Source organism: Oncorhynchus masou, chromosome 14 (assembly GCF_036934945.1).
Source record: "Oncorhynchus masou masou isolate Uvic2021 chromosome 14, UVic_Omas_1.1, whole genome shotgun sequence".
Lineage (NCBI taxonomy): Eukaryota > Metazoa > Chordata > Actinopteri > Salmoniformes > Salmonidae > Oncorhynchus > Oncorhynchus masou.
The window spans coordinates 8,763,364-8,788,488 of record NC_088225.1 but is presented as its reverse complement, the minus strand read 5'-3'; the positions used below and the strand labels follow the sequence as shown (position 1 = coordinate 8,788,488).

Here is a 25,125-nt window from a genome sequence, read left to right as displayed (position 1 = left end):
ATATCTGTCATTGTAGCTTCTTCTATCATTGAAACGGAGGCTCACGAGAGAACGCCAAAAACACATTTACCATAAGGTAGTGCCAAAGGACATTTATTCAGCTATTTTGGACCAAAAATTTCTTTCAAAAACAAGGACATTTCTAAGTGACCCCAAACTTTGAAAGGCAGTGTATGTTAGCTAGCTAAGTTAGCAATGTTATGAATTCAACTCCCATCTGCTGTCCACATCAGGATAAGATTTGAGAGCACTACTTAACTCTACAAGGGGATATGACTGAATGCTGACAGTGAATTCAGAGCCATTCAGTGGCTAGCTACCCTAAAAACATACTTTTACCAGGTTCCTGTGAAGTAATTGTAATGACAGTCCACCACATCATACCCGAGAGGTTCCTAATTAGCAAGGGGTAGTCTGTGTTTAATTTATTTGTGTATTAGAACCACAGTTTGAGATCACTGTGAGGGGATTGAGCATCCAGGGAAAATGTTGTCCGAGGTTGCAACAGTAACCAAGGGGGGAGGAGCTTAGTGAAAGGTCAACTGCACACTTTTCTCTTATGATAAAAATTATGTAACCAAGGGAGGGAAATATAGAAAATAATGTGTAAGTATTCTGTGAACAAAACAAATACTATAAACCAGCACACATATTCCTGCCATGTGTGAAAGGCCAAGTAAATCACGTGATGAACAGGTCACAATGAGGCTGGAGTAGGTCTTTAGCAGTAAATTTTGTATTCACTGATAACATTTGTATTTAAAGTTTTGCAGAAGGTGGCCTAAGATGTGCCAAAAGTGCACTGTTTGGAAGTTGGAATTATTTTGGAGTGGACGAATGTTTGCAGGTAGCCTACTTTTTTAAGTGGTTTGTTTGACAATCAGATGGAAACCTCATGACTTGTTGTAGAATAAAAAAAATAGAGACCCCCTGAATGTCACAGTCTAATTCACACTCTGTAGGTTTCAACACATATCCAAAAATTGTTTGTAGCAACTGAGAAAAACTGTAGTCAAATACTGGTGCATCATCAATGGATGACCACTGGGAGGCACACTAGTATTAATAATTGATGATTTATGAACTTAACAAAAACAATGCTACAGTAGTGGCTTGGCATGTTTCGAGAAATCCTTTTTGTGGGTATAGTTGTGTCAAGAGTCTAGAGAGCTTGTATATTATGAAAAAATAGCAACAAAATGTTTGTTTACTGCAGATGTGATTCACAGTGGTCATACACTGTTAGAAAAAAGGGTTCCAAAAAGCATCATTGACTGTCCCCATAGGAGCATCCTTTTGGTTCCAGGTTCCACCTGGACACAAATAGGGTTCTTCAAAGGTTTCTCCTATGGAAGGGATGGGCAACTGTGATGGGGGAGGGGCCACAAACAAAATGGGACTCACAACCCCCACCATTTTAGTGGCCCCATCTTGACAGCAAAGTGACAAAAATTGTTTTAAAGTTCATTTCCTGCTATTCTGCACATTTTTCCATGTGGCGTAAAGAAAATGTTTCCGTTTAAAAGCAATTTTTCTGCAATTCTACACATTTTGCCATGGGGTGGAGAGAAGATTTTTGAAATGTTATAACTAGTTTCAGGCAATTCTACTAATTTTGCCAAGAGGGTGGATGTTTTAGATTTTAATATGATTATTGATGATCAATGGGCCCCCCACCCCGGTTGATTATTCAACCATCTTACTACAAGTTTAGATAGCTGGCTGCTAGACTAATTTACTAATCCAGAAAGAAAATGTAGCTGACATGGGCTAATTGAGTGATGAACAACCACATTTGTAATTTGTGCTTAGTGTATTCTATTATTCTAACTCAACAGTAAGTTGAGACCCGACTGAGCTTCTTTTCTGTTTTTATTGGTCCGTGGGCCTTCAATGGGGACAGCTAAAGAACCTTTATTTCTAAGGCTACAGTCACTAGTATAACAGACTTGTCTGTGCCTCCCTGGCATAGCTAGTGTACTGTGGCTAAGAAGAGATCATTGTTTACTTCATATCCTCACCTGGCAGAGGTCAGAGGGTACTGACCTGGGATGAGTTGATGTGGCTGTTGTTGTGACACACCCACAGTGAACTGTGCACCTGCGCTCTGAAAAGCAGATCCAGCTGCCTCCTTGAACAGTGCACTAGTCTTCTTGGGTGACACCGCACTGGCGAAGGTGTGTTGGGGGGAGTAGGAGGAGGTGTGTGTGTGTGTGTGCATGCGTGCCACCCACATTGTTGTTGGTGTTGGAAAGACCAACATTATCTGAAAGAATGACTACCTGTGTGCCACATTGGACATCCTTTGAGCCATAATGTAAGCATGTTCCTTGTTTATTTATTAAATGAGTCATTGTTGATGGCTGTCTAACAGGCTAATTAGACAGATGATCTGATGTACGTTGATAGTACTCCCTGGCGGATTATGATGAACTGCTTAGATTCTCAGTTTGAGTGGGTGTTTGATAATAGGATGAAGAAAGAGGGGTGGGGTGATGGTTTTGTTGTGATTAAAGCAAAAACATGTCAAAGGAGTTATCCTTCCACGACTCATGCCCCTTGGTACAGCAGCACAAAATAAAGGCTCACCATCAAAGAAAGAACAACAACACATACCGCAGCAAGTTACAGACAAGACAATGTGAACAGCATCCAAATGTTATTAGTGGAGTGCCGTGCCAGTTTTCTATCTGTGGGTTCTGGGGGAAAGGAGGTGGGAGGGTCTATTGGGCTTCAATAAACTGGGGAGAAGGAGGAGGGTGTGAAGAAGAACACATTCATCTGCCTTCACTTAACAGCCCTTCCTGCCTGGCATGCTGCTGGCTCTCCGACAGTCTTCCAGACCCACAACCACAGCCTCATGATGGGGCATTGTACACGGACCGGCTCCTCCAGCGGTTCCAGGACCCTGCTTGATATTCTGCTGACGCTGTTCTCATTGTGATGGTGTTTTTGATTCTCTGGTCCCCATCTGAGGGAGAGGGAGTAGAGATCATAGAGTGTGGCTGGCAGGCCAGGGAGGGTGGATAGTGTTTCAAAACAATATGCTTTGGTCTGGTTGTCTTCCCAGCGGAGGGGAGAGGATAGGGTGGGACAGGGAGGATGATTTCACTGAGCGTCTCTAAAGTTAACCTCCCCAAATACATGTTGTGTAGTACAGCTTATCATCAGCCGTCAGAGGAAGTTACAGGGCCAGGACAGCAGTGTAGCCAGAGTCCAACTCCACTCCGATCATGAGGTCATTGCTCTCATCCGTCCTACAGTGCTGTTGTCATAGGAGATAAGCAAATTCCTAGCCAACTGACAAGACTGGAAATGCATCAGGCTGCAAGCCTTCAGTGTGCTCGACACCCAGAAATGATTGAATAATATTTTTTTAATCACTGATTGTTTTTCTTTTCCCTGAGGTTACAGAATGTAGGCTTGTCTTGGACTTGATTTTGGCACGTTATTGAAGGAATCACATGAACCAATAGCATTGCCTGAGTTGACCTGACTGGCTGTGTTTTGAAAGATCTTGTGAAGGATCTGGGTGCCAGCCAACCGAACCAGCTAGGTGTAAGTGATAAATCAAATGTGCAAAGCTACATAGGTGGTCTAGCATGTTCTAAGGCACGTGTAAGCTCCCGTTGAACCTAATTAACAGCAGGTCACAGTTAATAGCATAGCAGCCCATTACACTCTGTTAGCTGGTATTATTGCTATTCGTACCATTTCCACAGCCTGAAACATGTCGCTTAAATATATGCTTTTCTCTTGTTGTTCATAAGAGAGCCTGTGGCCAAATGCTTTGTATATTTAGTAACTCAGCAAATAGACTATAGGATACGAGGGTAAAGGGGTCAGTGGCAAACATGGTGACCTCACCAACGTCTTTTCATCAAGAACATCAACATTCTCTCCTGGTCAGGCTATAGCAGGTTGTTGTTGTTTGATGGCTGCTCCACAGGTGTATCTCTGACAATGGAGCTGAGGGGAGACAATGAGTTGATTGTGTCCAGGCACAGGGTCATGTCCTGCTGTCTGTCCTCAGGCTAGTTGGCAGCATGTTTCAATGCCCTTCACCTACATAGGACTTCCTGTGTTCTTGGAAATAGCTTCTCTCTCCCATTTGGTACTTGCAGCTGACACACAGAATATAGTACATTGACAGATGGATATTATCGTACAGACCATAGTTCATTAATGGAAATAACTACAAATGACGACATGCAGCCACAAACTCGTCTATTTATTTCAGCAACTAAAATGGTTAACATGTTATCATAGTGAGGGAAATGTAAACTGATGATGGTTAGTGTGTTGTTTTCGTAATACTGCTTTCTAGTGAGTCTACCTTAAGAAACTCCTATTCTCAGAAGGGAACTGCTTCCATGGCAACCGCTTTCATTTCTCTCCATTATCATATCATTTCCAGATGTACAGGCTGTAGTATTTTAAGCCTTATCTTTTAAACTATGGCAGGACCTATAGCTACGAGGACTCAAAGCACAGCAGTAGTGTATAATGTACTGTATATGTTGCACAACTGTGCAGACTCGGGACTTCCTAAAGCCTGAACATTTACAGTATCTATGAACAGTAGCTGAAGCAGCAGCAACTGATCATGAAGTTAGTTTTCCCCCCCGCAAGGAATCCCTTTAAAGTAGATTAAAGAGTTGTTCTTTATGCAATGGCGCTTTCATTTGGTTAAGCTCAAATTTCATCCCCTCATAAGTAATTACAAATGTGGACTGAGATGGTTTGAGTTAAGTGCGAGGGGTCTGTTGAGTATAAACCCTGCCAAAGTCTCCAGGGCTCGATCTAATGTCTGTCACCTGTTCCCCATGCTGGAATACGTTAGAACCATGTTTATCCTCCTTCTACTCCTCTCAGTTGGACATTCTAACAAAACAATTCGCTATTTAATCTCTTCACTTTTCTGCTTCTGCTTTCTCTGACTCCTTTACATCAGCTGCTCCACACGGTTATCGTATGGCAGAACAATGTTGCTCTTGTTGAGAATTGCCAACAACACTGGGCTGTGTAGCCAGGCCCACGGATGTCAAAACAATTTATAGAATGTCTGGATTGTTCCTGTTTTACACAGTGTGGTTAAAGGGACGTGCCACAGCCACGGTTAGTCTAGTGGGTTTACAGTGCAGACAGAGTCTATTCTAGGTCTCGGTATATGAAGAGATTAACGTTGGAAATGGATGTGTCCCGCTGTCATACAGATGATTTTTTTTTAACCTCTATAGCGCACAACGGTAGCTCAACATTAACCCTGGAAATAGACACGGGGGAGGGGATATCAACCCATAATTACACCATCTCTCAAAAAGGGGGCTTAAATTCATCAGAACATATAAATAGCATTGATTCATTTCAAAATGTGTGGGTGTTTTAAGTAGACCCTGCTGTTGCGAAGGCTGGGTTTCAACCACATGGATGTAAAACATGACAGTTCTGTATTTGGACCAAAGAAGTGAAACACCCCCAGGTCACAGGGTCCCAGGTGGGATTGTCTGAGCCTGTCCCATGTGATTAGTGTGTTGATTTGGGGGAAAAGAGACCCAGCTGCTAATGGGAGAACGGGCAAACAAGCTCTTTTTACAGTATAAATGGATATGGTTTACCAAGCTCTGCAGATGGGCAACCAAACCTAATTACGGTATGTTGCAAGATAACCCATAAGTGTGGTTTCTGCTCTCTATAGCTGGCACTATCCCCATGAATTCAAACAGCAATGAAAAATAAGTTTGGCATTGTTTACTGACACAAGAATACACTCAGAAATGGACTACAATGCAATCTATTTTGACATTGATTTGTCATGACAATGCACTGTGGATACTGGATACCGTTGACATTAGCATATCAAAGAACACTTTGAACGCCAAGACAAAGAGAAACTAAAAGAACAGACATTGTGTTTAATTCCCATGTTAGTTTATTGTGTAAATCAGTCTTTGACTCAACCGACAATAGAGAAGATTACTGAAGCTACAGTATCTAAATATATATTTGAGAAAATAATACTGTATTTGTGAGAGGACATGGTGTTTTTCCATTATATCTCTAACATAAAATATATACAGATATTTCAATATTATACATATATATTGGTATATACACAGTCACAAAAGCATCACATCTGAAACTGGATTCATCTTGACCTGTGTAGCTAAACCTCATGAAATAAAATACATTCTCATCTCTGCTTATATAGGTGGATTTAATAGAGTAGCGTTTCCCATAAACATACAGTACTGGTTCTTGAAAAAATCTATACTAATTGTGGTGGGTTATAACGGCACAACATAAAGGAGAGGTAAAGGGCGATGGAATCTGTCATTCTAAAACTAAGAGTCACATTAAAGTGACGTGCCAAAGGTTTTGTATCATTTCAGCCAGTAGTTTTGAAAGTAGTGCTCGAGCCAAAACTGGTCCCTGAAAGTAGAAAATAATTGTGTACCATGTCGTCCATTTCGCATGATATGTTAGGAATTTGTAAGTGCTTGAGATCTCTGAATCTTTAACTGAGAATTCACTGTTCCCTATTTCTGTCTGTTCCTAAACGTTCTTTAGTTCCTGGTGTTGTTGGTCATCCCTAAAGGTAGCATAACATTGCTTATAACTAACTTTACCATACAAGAGCCAGAATCCTTTTCATTGTATGACATTTTCAGTGAACTCTACCATCATTCAACAACCCTGGAATGAAAATGAGCCGATTTAAGTCTAGATATAAGTCATTTGTTTGTTTCTGGTAGTAGCAGGGCAGAACATGTGACATATCTGTCCCTCTGTTGCTCTACTGCTCAGAAAGAGCATTTCAACTGTAAGAAATTAGGACTTTGACTTTGAGCTTAAATAATGATTAACAGGGTGTGGACTCATTTTTTAGGATTCCTCAGCATGGAACTCAAAGGGTTTTGCTGATCTTTTAATTAAGTCAATACTTATCAGGTGGCCTGGATACCCCAGCAGTAGCAACATGTTTAAACAATGGGTTATAGCTTATCAATGTATTGTCTCTTTTAAATTGGAGATGACTAAACTGACCTTTTCAATTTAGCAACAAAAAGACTTCAACACTTCATAGCATCATAATCACATGCAATAACGGACATCACCATAACATGACAAGAGCGAAATGTGATTGACGTGTTCATTATTTAGCTCAATTATAAATAGGACATGTTTTATATATAAACAGTCTTCCTCTTTAGTGGGAAGCAAGGTAGCAAAAACAGCTGTGCAGGTCACTTCTGTGCCTCTAAGCAGCGTTTAGACATCACATAAACTGAGCCAAGGCAAATGTTCCCCACACAATGACTGGGTGTTGTGTGCAGCCGGTTAAGTGAGAGCATTCTAGGAGACAAGAGGTAAGTTGGCCATGCCTGAACCCTGAATAGAAGCTGTGTGGAGAATTCTCTCGGTAGTTCACATGATCCTATGTAATGTCGTGAAATTAAACGAGGTACATGTATAGTAGTGTGTAAACTGCTGAGGGTGACGAGCAGGCAAAGGTGCAAGACAGTGGAGGACAGAGGATGCGTCCATAATGGCACCCTATTTCCTATATAGTGCACTACTGTTTAACAGGACTCTGGTCAAATGTAATGCACCATGTAGGGAATAGGGTGCCATTTGAGACCCCTCCAGAGTTTTGTGGCCGAGCCTGGACAGGAACTCTTCAAATGAGACATGGCCTCAGGGCCCGGGGCACTGGGTGGTCTGACAGGGTCATAAACAGGTTGCATTCCACTTCCTACCTACTACCAGCTACATGCATTGTAGTAACATGCTGATTGACACATGAGATATAAAAACAATTGTTACTCCAATAGTATCACTCATTGTCAGTTTTGGTGTGCAGCGCAGTATCTCTACAGCCTGTGTTGGTGAATCACCCTGTGTGTATTAGGAGAAGAGACACCGCATTACAACGGCTTTGCGCCCCCAATCTAACAACCAAGTGTCCAAGTGACAAGCTTGCTAATGCACTTAGTGGTTTCTAATTGGTTCGTCCTCTCGCTACAGAACTGGACAAAGAAAGTCAAGTTCTAGAAAATCACTGAAAATTCCTTAGTTTCATTGAAAGTCAAGACTCCAGCCAGATTGGCAGCAGTGGACCTGTGGCTGACTTCTAAGGCCACGTGTTGTGGGCTCTGTGGGGTCTGTGATAATAAGTGCAGCCTGGGTAAGAGGTTAGGGGTTAGTAAGGCCTGTCCCCGTCTCACGTCGCCACCTGCTGTACTGAGGAGTGTTCGTGAGGGCAGGGTGTGCCCCTGCAGTTTAGCCTCTTTAGCAGCCGCTGCAGCTTGTGGGAGAAGTTCTTGTTCATCTGCCTGTACATGAGAGGCATGACAAAGCTACTGGAGAAGGCCAGCAGCTCCGACAGACACCTCAGGAAGAAGTAAATTGTGAACCGCTGTTTGTTGTTGCTGCTGTAGCTCCCCGGCGCCCCGGCTATAGTGTGTACCAGTAGAGTCATGTAGTACGGGGTCCATAGGACAAACTGCATGCAGACAGAGGCCAGCAGCAGCCGGTGGATAGACGGGTCCAGCCGGGATGAGTCCTGGTCCAGCGGGGTGGACTCCTTCCTAATGCGCAGGATGAGCACGAAAGCATACAGCACGGCCACGGCCGGAACCACGTAGCCAATGAACATCATGATGGCGTCCGCAGCCTCCTTGTTCTGCATCTTGGAGCACTCGATGATCTTGGTGGAGACGTGGTTGCACACATAGAAGAGCAGCGAGGAGAAGCTGGTGAGCACGGCGCCGCCCCAGATGAAGCCGCACACGTGCTTGGTGTTGTACACGCTGGACATGTAGGTGCGCGGCAGCGCTCGCTCGATGTAGTAGTCCAGGCTGAGCAGCGTGGTGGAGTACATGATGACCAGGGAGGAGACGTTGAAGAGGATGAGCAGGGTGATGTAGATCTCATTGTTGTACTCCCACACAGGCCATCGTGTGAAGCTAGGGCCTAGCAGCGCCACAGGGGCCACCAGGTTGAGGACCAGGCCAGCGATGGCCATGTTGACGAAGTAGACGTCCGGCATGGTCATAGACATCTTATTGGAGAGGTGGACCACCACCAGCAGGCCGTTGTAGCAGAGCCCTATGGGGAAGCACACCATGAGGTAGAACAAGGAGAAGACGGAAAGGATGAGGCCAAAGTCCTGGCAGAGCCGGTGTTCGGGGCTGGAGTCCGTCTCATTGTAAGCCATACAGCTCCACATAGCTAGGGCTCTGAGAGAGAGCTGCACTGGTGCACTGGCTTGGCTGGAGACAGAGAGAGAGGAGAACAACATTAGTTAAGTTACGTTGTTTTTCATTACATAAACAAGTGCTGATGTGTGGTCAAGTATTAACACTATTAACTGAAGAGAAAATGTCCTCCACCCTCATTTGTCTCCCCCTCTCCTTCCTACTGTTTAAATTCAAATAACCAAGAATGAAGAGATACTGTCCATTCCATTCTCTTTTAAACAGTCTCATAATCCATCATGAAGAAGATCAGTAGATTGTGATTTCCCACATAGAAAAATATATTTAAAACAAACTAAACTAAACAATAGGCATGGGTTTTTAGGACTATATCTATGTTATTGGAGTCAGTATTGTGGTTCTTTAAAAGTGCTATGCTGTGGAGAGAAGCAAGCAAGACCACTCACACACACACACACACACACGGCATGCTATTATGCCTGGGGTAACACCATTAATTCCACTTCATTGCATTTCACTGGCTGAATAAAAACTCTTCACAATATGTTTCACCGGTCAGCTCCAGCCTTAAAAAGCATTCTTTCTTTCTGCAGTGTTCAGGGCCTCTCCAGCCAGAGCAAGTGAATCCCTTGTTCTAATGGAAGAATAACATGCAGGGGCCAGGCTGCCTTCGGAGAGTTGCCCTTGTTGCCCTCCAGATGAAGACCTCTCTCTTTACCATCGCCTGACTTTGCAGGCCGCTTGGCTTCTACTTCTTCCCATCCTTCCAAAGCATGAGCGCCTTCTGTTCAGGTTACTACACTGGCTTGTGAGTGAATGAGTGAGTGAGTGAGAAGGAGTTTGCGGGATGTTGCGGGGTGATGGGTAGATTTATAGACTGTGAAATGTGATGCAGCCCCCCTGCGCCTGGCCGGGCGGTCCCAGGGAGGGGTCAGTGTGGAATGGACTGAGCGTGATGTTGGAGTTCAGGGTAAGGTCAGAGAGAACGCCTGGGCACATGGAGGGGGGGACGGCCTGACTGGGGATCAAGCCTGCTGCTCGGCGCAGTGAGAGGCTGCTCATTAAAACAGCAGTTACATAACTCTGCCTGCCGAAGTCTGAACTGGAACATGCCAACTCTGATCATATTAGTTCTGCTCAGGAAGAAGTGAAAGCATACGCTAACAAAAGATCTTATGTCAGGAGGGAATGGAACACGGGGAGAATTCTCAACATTGTATTCAAGCTTAGACAGTTCAAAATGAAAAATATAGAATCAATGATCAGATTCCCCTCAGAGAGACGTGGGGTTTGATGCTTCGTAAAAGTTTGAGACAAAATACGTTTGATTTTAAAAAGGTTGGATGAATCAACTGATGCACAAGCAGCTCTCGTGCAAAGTAAGGAAGCATATTTACAAGCTCACATTACGTAGTGTTTACCTGGTGACCGGCCAGACTTCTACAAAATAACATTTCCAGGCAATGTTTTGGAAACAGAGCAGACGGATGATTTTGTTCGCAAGAGGCTGAGAAGATACCACAGCCAGTAAAGAGAAAATTCCTTCTTTCAATTACATGACCTTAGTTTTGGCCCGAGGACACACACACGGTTATTGACGCCCCACACTCACACAGAAACACTTTCACATATATGGCTGCTACTGTTTATTATCTATGCTGATTACCTCGACACTTTTCCCCCTACCTACATGTACATATTACCTCAATTACCTCGCATCCCTAGACAATGACTCGGCACCGGTACTCCTTGTATAAAGCCTCGTTACTGTCATTTTATTGTGTTGCTGTTTCCATTATTCAGATTTGTTTTGCTAATCTTTTCTAACTTTTTAACTGTTGTTGAGAAAGGGCTTGTAAATAAGAATATCATGGTAAAATCTACACCTGTTTGTAGTCGGCGCATACAAAAAAAATACAATTTCATTTGACACAGTTGTCCTGTGTGCGCCTCCACACCTCTCCAGCTGGCTGTAAGGAGAGTACACTGCATGCAGGGCCGTGCAACAGGGTCGGGGGGGGGGGGGGGGGGTGTACGGTTACCCTTTCAAAAGCTCCCAGATGCTTTCCCAGAGACAGGTGGAATGGGGCTGCTACTGCCCCTTGTAAAAACCACTCTGAAACCACCAGGTGACTCGTTTTCTGCTCCAGTTTAAAGGGGTGGGGGAGGGCTCACCAAGACTAAAAGACAAAGGCATGTGAGTAACCCGTCTTTGGGAATAACACCCTGCCGTACTGAACAGGAGCATCAGGTGTGTATCTTGAGCTCTTAAACCCCTCCTCAAATCAAGGTGTATTGGATGTGTATACAGCTTAGCAGATGTTATGGTGGGTCCCTATAGTGGGTGCAGCAAAATGCTTGTGTTACGAGCTCCTAACATAACATAAGGTATATGAATAAGAATCCAGTATACACTGAGTGTTCGAAGCATTAAGCACACCTTCCTAATACTGAGTTGCACTCCAATGATTCCCACAGCTGTATCATGTTGGCTGGATGTCCTTTGGGTAATGGACCATTCTTGATACACACAGGAAACTGTTGAGCATGAAAAACCCAGCAGCGTTGCCATTCTAGACACACTCAAATAGGTGCCTGGCACCTGCTACCATACTCCGTTCAAAGGCACTTAAATATTTTGTCTTGCCCATTCATCCTCTGAATGGCACACACACACAATCCATGTCTCAATTTTCTCAAGGATTAAACATCCTTCTTTTAACCTGTCTCCTCATTCTACACTGATTGAAGTGAATTTAACAAGTGACATCAATAAGGGATCATAGCTTTCACCTGGATTCACCTGGTCAGTCTATGTTAAGGAAAGAGCAGGTCCTAATGTTTTGTACACTCTGTGTATAATTAAGCAATATGGCCTAAGGGAGCATGATACATAGCTAATATACAAAGTCTAAGGGCTGTTCTTTCGCACGACGCAGAGTGCCTGGATACTGCCACGCCCTGATCTGTTCCACCTGTCCTTGTGCTTGTCTCCACCCCCTCCAGGTGTAGTTTATTATTCCTGGTGTATTTATCCCTGTGTTTCCTGTCTCTCTGTGCCAGTTCGTCTTGTTTGTCAAGTCAACCAGCGTTTTTGTGTCTCAGCTCCTGCTTTTTCCAGTCTCTCTTTTCTCGCCCTCCTGGTTTTGACCCTTGCCTTGCCTGTCCTGACTCTTGCCTGAACCTGCCTGCCTGACCACTCTGCCTGCCCCTGACCTCAAGCCTGCCTATCGTCTTGTACCGTTTGGACTCTGACCTGGTTTATGAACTCTCGCCTGTACCCGACCTGCCTTTTGCCTACCCCTTTTGCTATAATAAATATTGGATCTCAACCATCCTGCATTTGGGTCTCGCCTTGTGCTTTTGTAGATACAGCCCTTAGCCGTGGTTTATTGGCCACATACAACAAACCCAAGGTGCCTTATTGCTAGTATAAACTGGTTACCAATGTCTTGTCAAACCTGTGGTATACGGTCTGATATACCACGGCTGTCAGCCAATCAGCATTCAGGGCTCGAACCACCCAGCATATAAATATTTTTTTTCTTCACCTTTTTCACTAGGCAAGTCAGTTAAGAACAAATTCTTATTTTCAATGACGGCCTAGGAACAGTGGGTTAACTGCCTTGTTCAGGGGCAGAACGACAGACAGTAACTTTGTCAGCTCGGGGATTTGATCTAGCAACCTTCCGGTTACTGGCCCAAAGCCCAACGTAACCACAAGGCTACCTGACACCCATGAATCCAGTATGTAAATACACAGTATGTATAAACGGTGTAACAAAACTGCAATGTACAGTAGGACATTGCAGAATGAGCAATGTGAAGAATACAGTATATGAATACACAGTGTGAAAAACATTAAATGTCTATATATTCATGGGACAGCAGTGTTGGCTGTGTGAGTCTTCCCAGAGACCTGGACAGTGTGTTTAATAATGAACACAGCAGCCTAATGGGATGTGGAAGTGTGTGTGAACAATCAAAAGGCACAGCACACAGTGTGCTTGAGACGTAATCACCTTTTTATGTCAAACTGTCATCCCCTCTTAATTGTTTTCATTTGATTTATTTCACCTTTATTTAAAACAGGTAGGCTAGTTGAGAACAAGTTCTCATTTACAACTGCGACCTGGCCAAGATAAAGCAAAGCAGCGCGACACAGACAAAAACACAGAGTTACACATGGAGTAAACAAACATACAATCAATAGTACAGTACAAAAAGTCAATATACAATGTGTGCAAATGAGGTAGGACAAGGGAGATAAAGGCAAAAATAGGCCATAATGGCAAATAATGACAATATAGCAATTAAGTGATAGATGGAGTGATAGATGTGCAGAAGATGAGTGTGCAAGTAGAGATACTGGGGTGCAAAGGAGCAAAATAAATAAAAAATATAACAATATGGTGATGAGGTAGTTGGATGGGCTATTTACAGATGAGCTATGTACAGGTGCAGTGAACCGTAAGCTGCTCTGACAGCTGGTGCTTAAAGACAGTGAGGGAAATATGAGTCTCCAGCTTCAGTGATTTTTGCACTTAGTTCCAGTCATTGACAGCAGAGAACTGGAAGGAACGGCGGCCGAAGGAGAAATTGACTTTGGGGGTGACCAATGAAATATACCTGCTGGAGCGCGTGCTACGGGTGGGTGCTGCTATGGTGACCAGTGAGCTGAGATAAGGCGGGGCTTTACCTAGCAAAGACTTATAGATGACCTAGAGCCAGTGGGTTTGGCGATGAATATGAAGCGAGGGCCAGCCAACGAGAGCATACAGGTCGCAGTGGTGGGTAGTATCAAAACACAACTCATTTCTTTTGTATTCCAGTACACTCGACGTATTGCATTAGACTGCAGTGCTTCTCTGTAAAGCTCTTTTCATTCACCGGTTTTCCAGAACCTTTTCTCGCTCAAGAGACCATGACAAAACTTGGACTGGGATGGTAGACACATTCCTAAGGGTGTGAAGAAAAGTGAGCTCCACCGCTGACGCTTCACTGACAGTAACAGGCACATCAACACAACAGGGCATCCCATAGGCGCTTTCTCCACTATAAAGGGCACCTGGTTGAGATGGGGAAATGACATTTACAGGACATCTGGTTGAATTGTAAGAAGCATTCGGTCAACAGTATGTCACGAAACCCTACCATGACTGTGGTATTAAACTAGCCTGGTCCAATATTGTATGCTGTAACCATAGAAGTTAACCACAACACATTTCGTATGGGAACGCCAAGATATTACACCCGACCTGATCCAAGACAATCTGCTCATTTCACTCATGTTCAAGGTTCAATGTGGTTAGTTTAATATTACCAGAAGTAGAAAAGGAGAAACTCTGCTTTGGCAAGTCCCCTCCCTCCAGACCGGGTGTTCAGAGATACAGATGGGTTTGATATCTCAGGGTTTTTTATGTGAATAGCGTGACACGATGTGATAGGCTCACACCCCTCACTTCCCCTCTGGAACGTACAGCTATTTCTCAGAATCGCCTGAATGACGTCACATGAGAGCACATGTATGTCTGTAATCATGTTTGATAGCTGGAGCAAGAGCAGCCTTCTGGAAGGATCATACTGCACATTTGGAGACTTACTTTCAGATGTTGTTCAAACTAACAACAGAGCATTCAATCAACTCTGAATCTAACCACAATTAGATTAGGCCAACATTTCATACAAGATCATACCATACAAGCAATTTCCTCTGCTCAAAAATCGAGCTATTCTCCCAAACAGGATAACATTGGCATCGCGTCTGGTTTCACACCGATTGTCCTCGTTGCACTTCGTTTGAGGAGAGGCTAGGAGGGAACACACATTAACATTTCAGAACGATGAGAGAACACTTTACCGTTTCATGAATAATTCCACCTGTGAAAGTCCTTCAGCTCTCATGAATAGCTCCCTTTGATATTCTCACCTGCTTTCGCTTCCCTCAGAGTAGCATAACAAGCCAGGGGAGCGGCGTGTGAGTCGTGTTAAGGTGCCCGCTCTGGTGAGCCGCAGGCATAGGGTTTGTTATATACCATAACGCTCCACAGTATAAAACCTGTTGCATTTTCACTCATTATAATTAATGGCCTAGAGCGACTGTTACACAATCACAGCAAAATGATGAGCAAGACTATGCATTCTGAGGTTGTATGTCATGTGGCAGGTGGCTTCTCTTACTACTTCAGTGCAAAAAAAACAAACAAAAAAACAAACTTATTTAAAATACTGGGGAAAATATTTCTGTTCATTTTGTCTGACGCACTCTATTCTACTGACTTTATTCCACACCATCACCTCTGTGCTTTCTATTGATAGACTAGCTGAGATTAAGGACCGGCTGGACTGTGTACTAAAAAAGCTAGACAAGAGACTAGAGGAGATAAAGAACAGTGATCAACCTCAGTCTAAAAGGGTGACCTCTGACGTCTTGAATTCCTGTAAACGCTATTTCAGTTGTTTGGACGGCACTCGGTGAAGCGATTGAAGGAAGACAACGTTGATGACGATATGGGAAAGTGTGATCTGTCTCTTATGTAATCCAGTAGAAACATGTTGTCAGCTACACACTTGGAAAAACCCACCCGAGTGCTTCCCCTAGTTCTCATATAGGCGAATGCTGCAACTAAAAAAGCATGAATTCATTAAATAATACAGTATTATTAGAATTTCAGCCTATTCAGGTGGGATGGAGTTTTTGGCCCACTGCATATGACATCACAATTGGATCTGATTATTCTGACCAATATTTTATTTGCATATGTATCCTCCTACTTTGAAGGGGTAAGCGGGAAGGCTCTTGTGCAGGGGTATTTAACTCTTACCCTACGAGGTCCAGAGCCTGATGATTTTCTGTTCTACCTGAAAATGTATTACACCCACCTGTTGTCCCAGATCTAAAATCGGTGCCTGATTTAAAGGGGAACGATTAAGAAAAAAAGCAGTGGAACTGGCTTCGAGGTCCAGAGTTGAGTTCGAGGGCTCTAGAGTCTAGATCACACGTGTCAAGCTCATTCCACGGAGGGCCGAGCGTATGGGTGTTTCCGCTCCTCCCTTGTACTTGATTGATAAATTAAGGTTACTGATTAGTCAAGAACTCCTCTCAGCTGGTTGTCTAGGTCTTGATTGAAAGGATAAAAACATTTTTTTACCCGCAGACACTCGACCCTCGGTGGAATGAGTTTGACACCCCTGGTCTAGAAGATCCTATCCGCCAATCAGAGCTGTGTATGTAAATATATTTACATTTGTATCAACACAACCACACGATCAGACTGAGCATTTCAATGGAAAAAGGAGGCTTAGGGAAATAAAATTAAAATAAAATTAAATTAAAATAAAAACACGCACAGTGATCTATTAGACATACAGTAAGGATTTAAGAATACAATTAAAAAGACTGCATGGGGGTAGTTTTAATGCAGAAAAGGGGGCAAATTATCATAGGAATCTGTGAATATTTTCCAAAATATATGTTTTAACACTGTAATTACCACCACTGAGACTTTTAACGAGTAGCAAGTGTATCTATAGCATAAACACAATTTAATGCATTAGTTACCAATTAAGTAACAACAACATGATGGTATCAGTATATTGAGTAATATGGAAGTTACATATCAGTAGGCTACTATATCAAGGGATGCCAAAGCACAGCCAAAATTCCCTTTCCAAATGACTTGACCTGAAAAAACATGGAAAGTGTGTAGTTGGTTGCAGTGCAAGTACTTTTCGAAAACCAAAGTCATCTGTGAGAGCATGGCCTGTCAGTCTTCTGGAACATCGCCTATAGTTTCCCACAACTTACTTGTAAAATGGCTCATGTGAAGTTCATAGGAGCATATCAAATTAGGTTACAAACAAGCTAACAGTCTATGTTTTCAGGAAATGAATGCATGGATACATTTCCATCTATAAAAAATAGGCATAAGAAATGACTTTGATTTCTGGTCAAACAGAATGAAAAGAGGTCAGAAAACATCTACCAGAAAAAGTCTTAAAAGGAATACATCAAAACACGATAATGTTTAAGTAAATACCTCTGACAACTAATATCAATATTTATTTTTGTAGAAAATATTTGACTTCTGTAAGTTTAAGAAACACTGCCTTGTGTCTTTTCGCTTTTACCAAAAACCCACATACAGTGGGGCAAAAAAGTATTTAGTCAGCCACCAATTGTGCAAGTTCTCCCACTTAAAAAGATGAGGCTTGTAATTTTCATCATAGGTACACTTCAACTATGACAGACAAAATTAGAAGAAAAAAAATTCTCCAGAAAAACACATTGTAGGATTTTTAATGAAATGATTTGCAAATTATGGTGGAAAATAAGTATTTGGTCACCTACTAACAAGCAAGATTTCTGGCTCTCACAGACCTGTAACTTCTTCTTTAAGAGGATCCTCTGTCCTCCACTCGTTACCTGTATTAATGACACCTGTTTGAATTTGTTATCAGTATAAAAGACACCTGTCCACAACCTCAAAGTCACACTCCAAACTCCACTATGGCCAAGAGCTGTCAAAGGACACCAGAAACAAAATTGCAGCACTGCACCAGGCTGGGAAGACTGACTCTGCAATAGTTATGCAGCTTGGTTTGAAGAAATCAACTGTGGGAGCAATTATTAGGAAATGGAAGACATACAAGACCACTGATAATCTCCCTTGATCTGGGGCTCCACGCAAGATCTCACCCCGTGGGCTCAAAATGATCACAAGAACAGTGAGCAAAAATCCTAGAACCACACAGGGGGACCTAGTGAATGACCTGCAGAGAGCTGGGACCAAAGTAACAAAGCCTACCATCAGTAACACACTACGCCGCCAGGGACTCAAATCCTGCAGTGCCAGACGTGTCCCCCTGCTTAAGCCAGTACATGTCCAGGCCCGTCTGAAGTTTGCTAGAGAGCATTTGAGTGATCCAGAAGAAGATTGGGAGAATTTCATCTGACCATATGACACCAAAATATAACTTTTTGGTAAAAACTCAACTCGTCGTGTTTGGAGGACAAAGAATGCTGAGTTGCATCCAAAAAACACCATACCTACTGTGAAGCATGGGGGTGGAAACATCATGCTTTGGGGCTGTTTTTCTGCAAAGGGACCAGGATGACTGATCCGTGTAAAGGAAAGAATGAATGGGGCCATGTATCGTGAGATTTTGAGTGAAAACCTCCATCAGCAAGGGCATTGAAGATGAATCATGTCTGGGTCTTTCAGCATGACAATGATCACAAACACACCGCCCAGGCAACGAAGGAGTGGCTTCGTAAGAAGCATTTCAAGGTCCTGGAGTGACCTAGCCAGTCTCCAGATCTCAACCCCATAGAAAATCTTTGGAGGGAGTTGAAAGTCCATGTTGCCCAGCAACAGCCCCAAAACATCACTGCTCTAGAGGAGATCTATACCAGCAACAGTGTGTGAAAACCTTGTGAAGACTTACAGAAAACGTTTGACCTCTGTCATTGCCAACAAAGGGTATATAACAAAGTATTGAGATAAACTTTTGTTATTGACCAAATACTTATTTTCCACCATAATTTGCAAATAAATTCATTAAAAATCCTACAATGTGATTTTCTGGATTTTTTTCCCCCTCATTTTGTCTGTCATAGTTGAAGTGTAGCTATGATGAAAATTACAGGCCTCTCTCATCTTTTTAAGTGGGAGAACTTGCACAATTGGTGGCTGACTAAATACTTTTTTGCCCCACTGTATCTTAAAGATATATTTTTATTTATCGCCCTCATGAGGAGGAAGGATAATGAAAGTTAGCACATGTAACAAGTAAAAGTAGACCTACCAATGAATGTTTTTAACTGATATACATGTATTTATTAAAACGCTTAATTCTATCACCAAATCAATAACAGAATTGGGAAAAATCAGTAACAGAATTACTGTAATTGAATTGGCTACAATGGGAAATCATAGTAGTCACAAATCAGAGTTGGGTCATCTGCTACTGTCCACCCTTCCACTGGTATGCTGTTATGTTCAGCTCATTCTTTCTCTTTCTGTTGTCTGGTAGTCAAAGCGAGAGTGTGAAAACAGTCTGGACAACCCCTCCAGCTCTCTGCCTCTCTCTTCTCGCTCTTGCCAGTTAATGTTACTTCTCCCGGCTCTTACTGACACCTACCCATGAGCCCCCTCTCTTTCTATTTACTGTAAGCAGCATCCGCGCTGGCCATCGCTGGATTCTAATGAACTCTACCTCCAAACAAGACCAAATTTGGTCCAGACCAAATCTGAACTAATCATAGACGTCTATGTTTCAACTTTGGACAGCACAGTACAGTAAGAGTACCAATGTCCAATGTCTGTAGGAACGACTGGCCGCATCATGGCCACACACACCACAATCTGGAGTCCTATGTGTGTGAATTCAGGATTCTAACAGTTAAAGGCATTGGTACCTCTGTACTCTACTGTGCTGTGCTGTGAAACGTATACATCTAGGATTGGTTGAAATTTGGTCCGGTCCAGAACAACACAATTTGGTCTTGTTTGGGTGCAGAGTTTATGAGAATAATAGCTATTGTGTAGAATAATACCCCAAAATGAAAAGGAGGATATAGCATATTTCTACCTTTGTGTATCTATTCAGGATACATCACCATGAAGATAATGATATATCCATAATTATGCCTTTCTATGTAGTACAGATCAGGGACCCATGATGTAATTACATTACTGTAATTCTGTTACAGGGTGCAAATTCACATCACTTACTGTAGTTCAATAACCAAAACATATTTTTTCAAACTCAAAGTGTCATATCATAACTGACACCCCATTATTTCTGCATCTTTGAATCCTAATTCAGAGCAGATATTTAACAGAGTTTTGGGAAATGTGGTCGCAGAGTAGCCTAGTGGTTAGAGCGTTGGACTAGTAGCTGGAAGGTTGCAAGTTCAAACCCCCGAGCTGACAAGGTACAAATTTGTCGTTCTGCCCCTGAACAGGCAGTTAACCCACTGTTCCTAGGCCATCATTGAAAATAAGAATTTGTTCTTAACTGACTTGCCTGGTTAAATAAAAGGTAAAATAAAAATTAAATTAAAAACTGAGGGAGATTTTACTGTTACCAAACTTTGCACCTGCACCATTCTTCCAGTAAATTTGTTTTTGTTCAATTTTCTGTTTACATATTTCAAAGTAGTCCTGGTGCATATACAGTAGTTGTATGGTTAAACTTTGAAATCAGTGGCTTTTGTTTGGCATACATTTTAAAGTGAAAAAATCTGAGTCTGAACATCATTCTGTTACGTGGAATTTCCCTTGAAGCAATAGATACATAATTACACTTTATTACCATGCTAAGTCACAGGTGGACTTTAACAACATGGTCTCAGTGCATCTCGTATTATTCTGTACAGAAATCTGAGACACTCCATTTGGTATGATACGTTACGTTTAGTATGGTATGTATACATTTGTGGATGTCATCATCCATTTCGTATGCTGTATTACAAATCACAATTCGTATGATATGTTACGAATTGCAATTCATACAATATGTAAGGAATTTTTCAAAATGTACAACATGGTACAAACTAACAAAACGTATGATATGTGACGAATTCCAATTTGTTGTGGCTAACGATGGCTAGGTGGCTAATGCTAACGTTAGCCAGCACTAGGGGTTAGGAGTTAGGTTTAAGGGTTAGGGGAAGGGTTAGCAAAAATATGTAAGGTTAGGGTTAGGGGAAGGGTTAGCTAACATGCTAAGTAGTTGCAAAGTAGCTAAAAAGTAGTAAGTAGTTACAAAGTTGTTAATTAGCTCAAATGCTAAAGTATTCCGTCATGAGATTCGGACACGGAACCTCTGGGTTGCTAGACATTCACATTATACACCTACCCATCCACCCCCTTCATTTTTTGCCTTAAGTAATCTTCTATCTTATGTAACCAAACTCTAACCATATATACAAAATTATGTGGACACCCCTTCAAATTACTGGATTCGGCTATTTCAGCCACACCCATTGCCGATAGGTGTATAAAATTGAGCACACAGCCATGCAGTCTCCATTGACAGAGGAACGGCCTTACTGAAGAGCTTAGTGACTTTTAACGTGGCACAGTCATAGGGTGTCACCTTTCCAAGAAGTTACATTTCTGCCCTGCTAGAGCTGCCCCAGTCGACTGTAAGTGATGTTATTGTGAAGTGGGAACATCTAGGAGCAACAATGGCTCAGCCACAAAGTGGTAAACCACACAAGCTCACAGAACGGGATCGTGGAGTGCTGTAGAGTGCAGCAGGCAAAATTCATCTGTCCTCGGTTGCAATACTCACTACCAAGTTCCAAACTGCCTCTGAAAGCAACGTCAGCACAATAACTGTTCGAGCTTCATGAAATGGGTTTCCATGGCCGAGCAGCCACACACAAGCCTAATATCACCATGACCAATGCCAAGCGTCAGCTGGAGTGGTGCAAAGCACCCCGCCATTGGACTCTCAAGCAGTGTGAACGTGTTCTCTGGAGTGATGAATCACGCTTCACCATCTGGCAGTCCGACAGACGAATCTGGGTTTGGCGAAGGAGAACGCTACCTACCCCAAAGTATAGCGCTACCTGTAAAGTTTGGTGGTGGAGGAATAATGGTCTGGGGCTGTTTTTTATGGTTCGGGCTAGGCCCCTTCGTTCCAGTAAAGGGAAATCTTAACGCTACAGCATACAATGACATTCTAAGCGAATTCTGTACTTCCTACTTTGTGGCAACAGATAGAGGAAGCAAGTCCCTGTAGCAATGTTCCAACATCTAGTGGAAAGTCTTCCCAGAAGAGTGGAGACTGTTTTAGCAGCAAAGGGGGTAGCAACTCCCTACTAATGTCCATGATTTTGGAATGAGATGTTCAACGAGCAGGTGTTCACATACTTTTGGTCATGCAGCTTATCATACTAATTTGAGTGTCCAGACTGACTTTAATGGTAGGTTCATGTAAAATGTTCATATGTTTGTAAATTACATGTTGTTGATGATAGACACAGTATGATCTACCTATGTATGAATTAGATTGCTGGTAATAGGGTATTTAGTGATTACGAAACCTATTTGTGCAAGTGTTTCCAGAAACATTAAAGCACATAAATGCTTCTGAGTTCTGTGATCACTGCAAATCAGTCAATTAAATGTTGGCTATCAAATCAAATGTTATATGAACACATGTATGTCTGGGTTAGTGTTAATTTAGACAAAGTATTTAAAAGTCAGCTGTGTGTTTCTGTTTCTTAAAGCTGTTAAACGATTACTTTTTCGTATCTTGTTGAACCGTCTAATGCCATACATCCTGCTAAACTAAAATCAATGTATCATTATATCGGTTACAGAATCTAGACTCGCGGATAAATTGCATCCATTTGCTTGTAATCTATTCGGCGCCGGTTTGCTATGGGTGCTACGGACCATTGGGAGCTAAGCGAGGAGAACTGTCATCTATAGTTGATAAAACTATAGATGACATAACACCTGCGAGGCTATTGTTGACCACTACATTCAAACACACGCTATATTTTATCATAGCCCACCTATTTATTCTACAGCCAAATTAAACAGTAAAGTCAATGCTTTCGTCCGAACATAGATAGGAAATGTGTTTGCGTGGAAGTCAATATGCAGTCTGCTGAAAAATGATAAACATTTTTAGGAAAACTCACCAGAAAAGTACAGATTTGGCACGGCGACAAGTCTACGGAGGCATCGGGTTTTGCTGTACTTCCACTGACATTTCTCTGTAATTACATTTGGTGTTCACTTGTAACAAACGTCGTATCCTTTTCTATTCGGAAGAAAAAAATACAAGAACGGTATAGGTAGATCTATTACTTTTTGCGTAGTTACTTATTGCGTAGTTACTTAGGCTACTGCTGCATTTAGCGATACAGTTTCTAGTCTGACGAGGTTTGTTCTCGAAAGGGGAGGACGTTGACAACTTACTACGAATTGAATGGTACTGAACCCTACAGTGTATACACACGTGACCCTCCCCCACCGTCTCCTTCGTTTCGTCGATGAGGCCCGACTCGCCCTCGACGCGCTCATTGGACGAAGCAGATCAGAGAGGGAGTTGGGGGGACTCTCAACAACATACCCCGCTTTTACGTGCGCAAAACACCCAGTCATACCGAGGGAGCCTGACAGCAGTTTTAGGCCAGTAATGTATGCTGTTAAATGCAGAAAGAGTTTGTCGAGAAATCAGTTTTACTTTGAGTTTGCCGTTATCAGTGTCCTGTGTTTTTGTCTTTCTCAATCAATAATAGCCTACTATTCACTGAAATTTCTCTGTCTTCAAAGTGCATGTATGCAATGTACATCACAATCACCTGCTTCTAATATAAATCTGACAACTCCAAACGGACACTGTTCTAATTCTGGAAATAGAAATGTAGCTAGTAATAAGCAGAAATTGTGATTATGCATGATGTAACAGGATTATATCTGGACATGGAATGCCTGTATCAGATAACTGGAGCCAAGGCTATTTTTATCCTCTAATCTTTCACACCTCATCTCTGTGTTTTCATTTGGCAGTGTTTACATAAATAGATTGACCAAATCTGCATGAAATGCTAATAATATTGGTGGGATGAACTGCCCTCTGGTCTGTTTGTCAACTGTCTGGTATGAAGTGATTGGTGTTTGACAGGAGAGGGTTGTGTGTTTGGGGTAAGTTTGTGCGTTGTCCCTGTCATGTCCCAGAGAAGCAGGTCTAAATTAACCCTAACTGGAGAAATCCCGGAATCAGACAAATCTATCCTGATCTACCACAGGTCTGGATGGTGGACTGGGCAGGCAGAGGTCTAACAGCCGTCTCTGCTTACTTTAACTGAGAGGGGTAAATCGTACGTAATACAAACAGGTACTGATGAACAGCATTTTCTTAATAAGCCTATAGTCAAATGAACAAGAAGGATGTTCTGTTAGTTATAGCAACATGTATTACACGATAAGGCACACTGTTTGTGGTTGGAATGAGACTACTGGAGTTTGCTCAGAAGATTAAGGATTACAGAAGTAGTGGCCAACTGTAAATACTTCACCACTGTTTACGACCCACATACTCTATCTACGTGCTGACCCACACAGCGAGAGGATTTGTAATGAACTTTGTGTGTGTTCTAATTGGACAACGGCAAGGTTGAAGCTCATATACAAATGACAGGGTGAAACATACCATTGATCATGCTGTTCCATCTTAAATCAGATTGTCTATAAACACTAATCTTTTCATTAATTAAGCAATAAGGTCCGAGAGGTGTGGTATATGGCCAATATACCACGGCTAAGGGCTGTTCTTATGCACGATGCAACGCGGCAATATACCACAAACCCTGAGGTGCCTTATTGCTATTATGAACTGGTTACCAATGTAATTAGAGCAGTACAAAGAAATGTTTTGTCATACCCGTGGTAAGGCTTTCAGCCAATCAGCATTCAGGGCTCGAACCACCCAGTTTATAATCATGATTATAACAGTGTTGTATTGTCTAGAGATGGATTTCTAACCCAGATATGCCAGCATGATCATTTGTTTGGAAACCTACTTATTATATACTACAAGCTTGTGTTTTAGATGGGTATAGTTCATCTTGTTAAGAGAGAAATCACTGATTGCCCTTCTCACCATTGTGGAGTAGTTTTTAAGTAGATAATACATCAGTTTTATTTTGGTATTTTGGATAAGCAGTTTGATAGTGAAATCGATGTTGTTTTTTGGTTGGTCTTTGTTAGAACATATCACACCGAGAAGACATCCATTATCACCATCATGTTACATTTCATTAGTCTGTGTGTCCTGCTACAACTCCCCTCTCTCCAACGGCTCCTTGAGATTTCTCTGAAGAGTTTTCATCACCAGCGGCTTCTGATGACATGATGACATAAGGTCTTTATTA

At 42.3% G+C, this 25,125-nt stretch overlaps 1 protein-coding gene across 1 annotated transcript; it reads right to left on the bottom strand.

Moving 5' to 3' along the window:
- Positions 1-5,909: 5,909 nt before the first annotated feature.
- Positions 5,910-23,198, bottom strand: LOC135554109 (probable G-protein coupled receptor 146). Its single transcript, XM_064986167.1, has 2 exons — positions 22,888-23,198; positions 5,910-9,275 (listed from the first exon to the last, which is right to left on the bottom strand). Exon 2 carries the CDS (start codon positions 9,230-9,232, stop codon positions 8,225-8,227), a length of 1,008 nt encoding a protein of 335 aa, XP_064842239.1. The 5' UTR covers positions 9,233-9,275; positions 22,888-23,198; the 3' UTR covers positions 5,910-8,224.
- Positions 23,199-25,125: the final 1,927 nt, after the last annotated feature.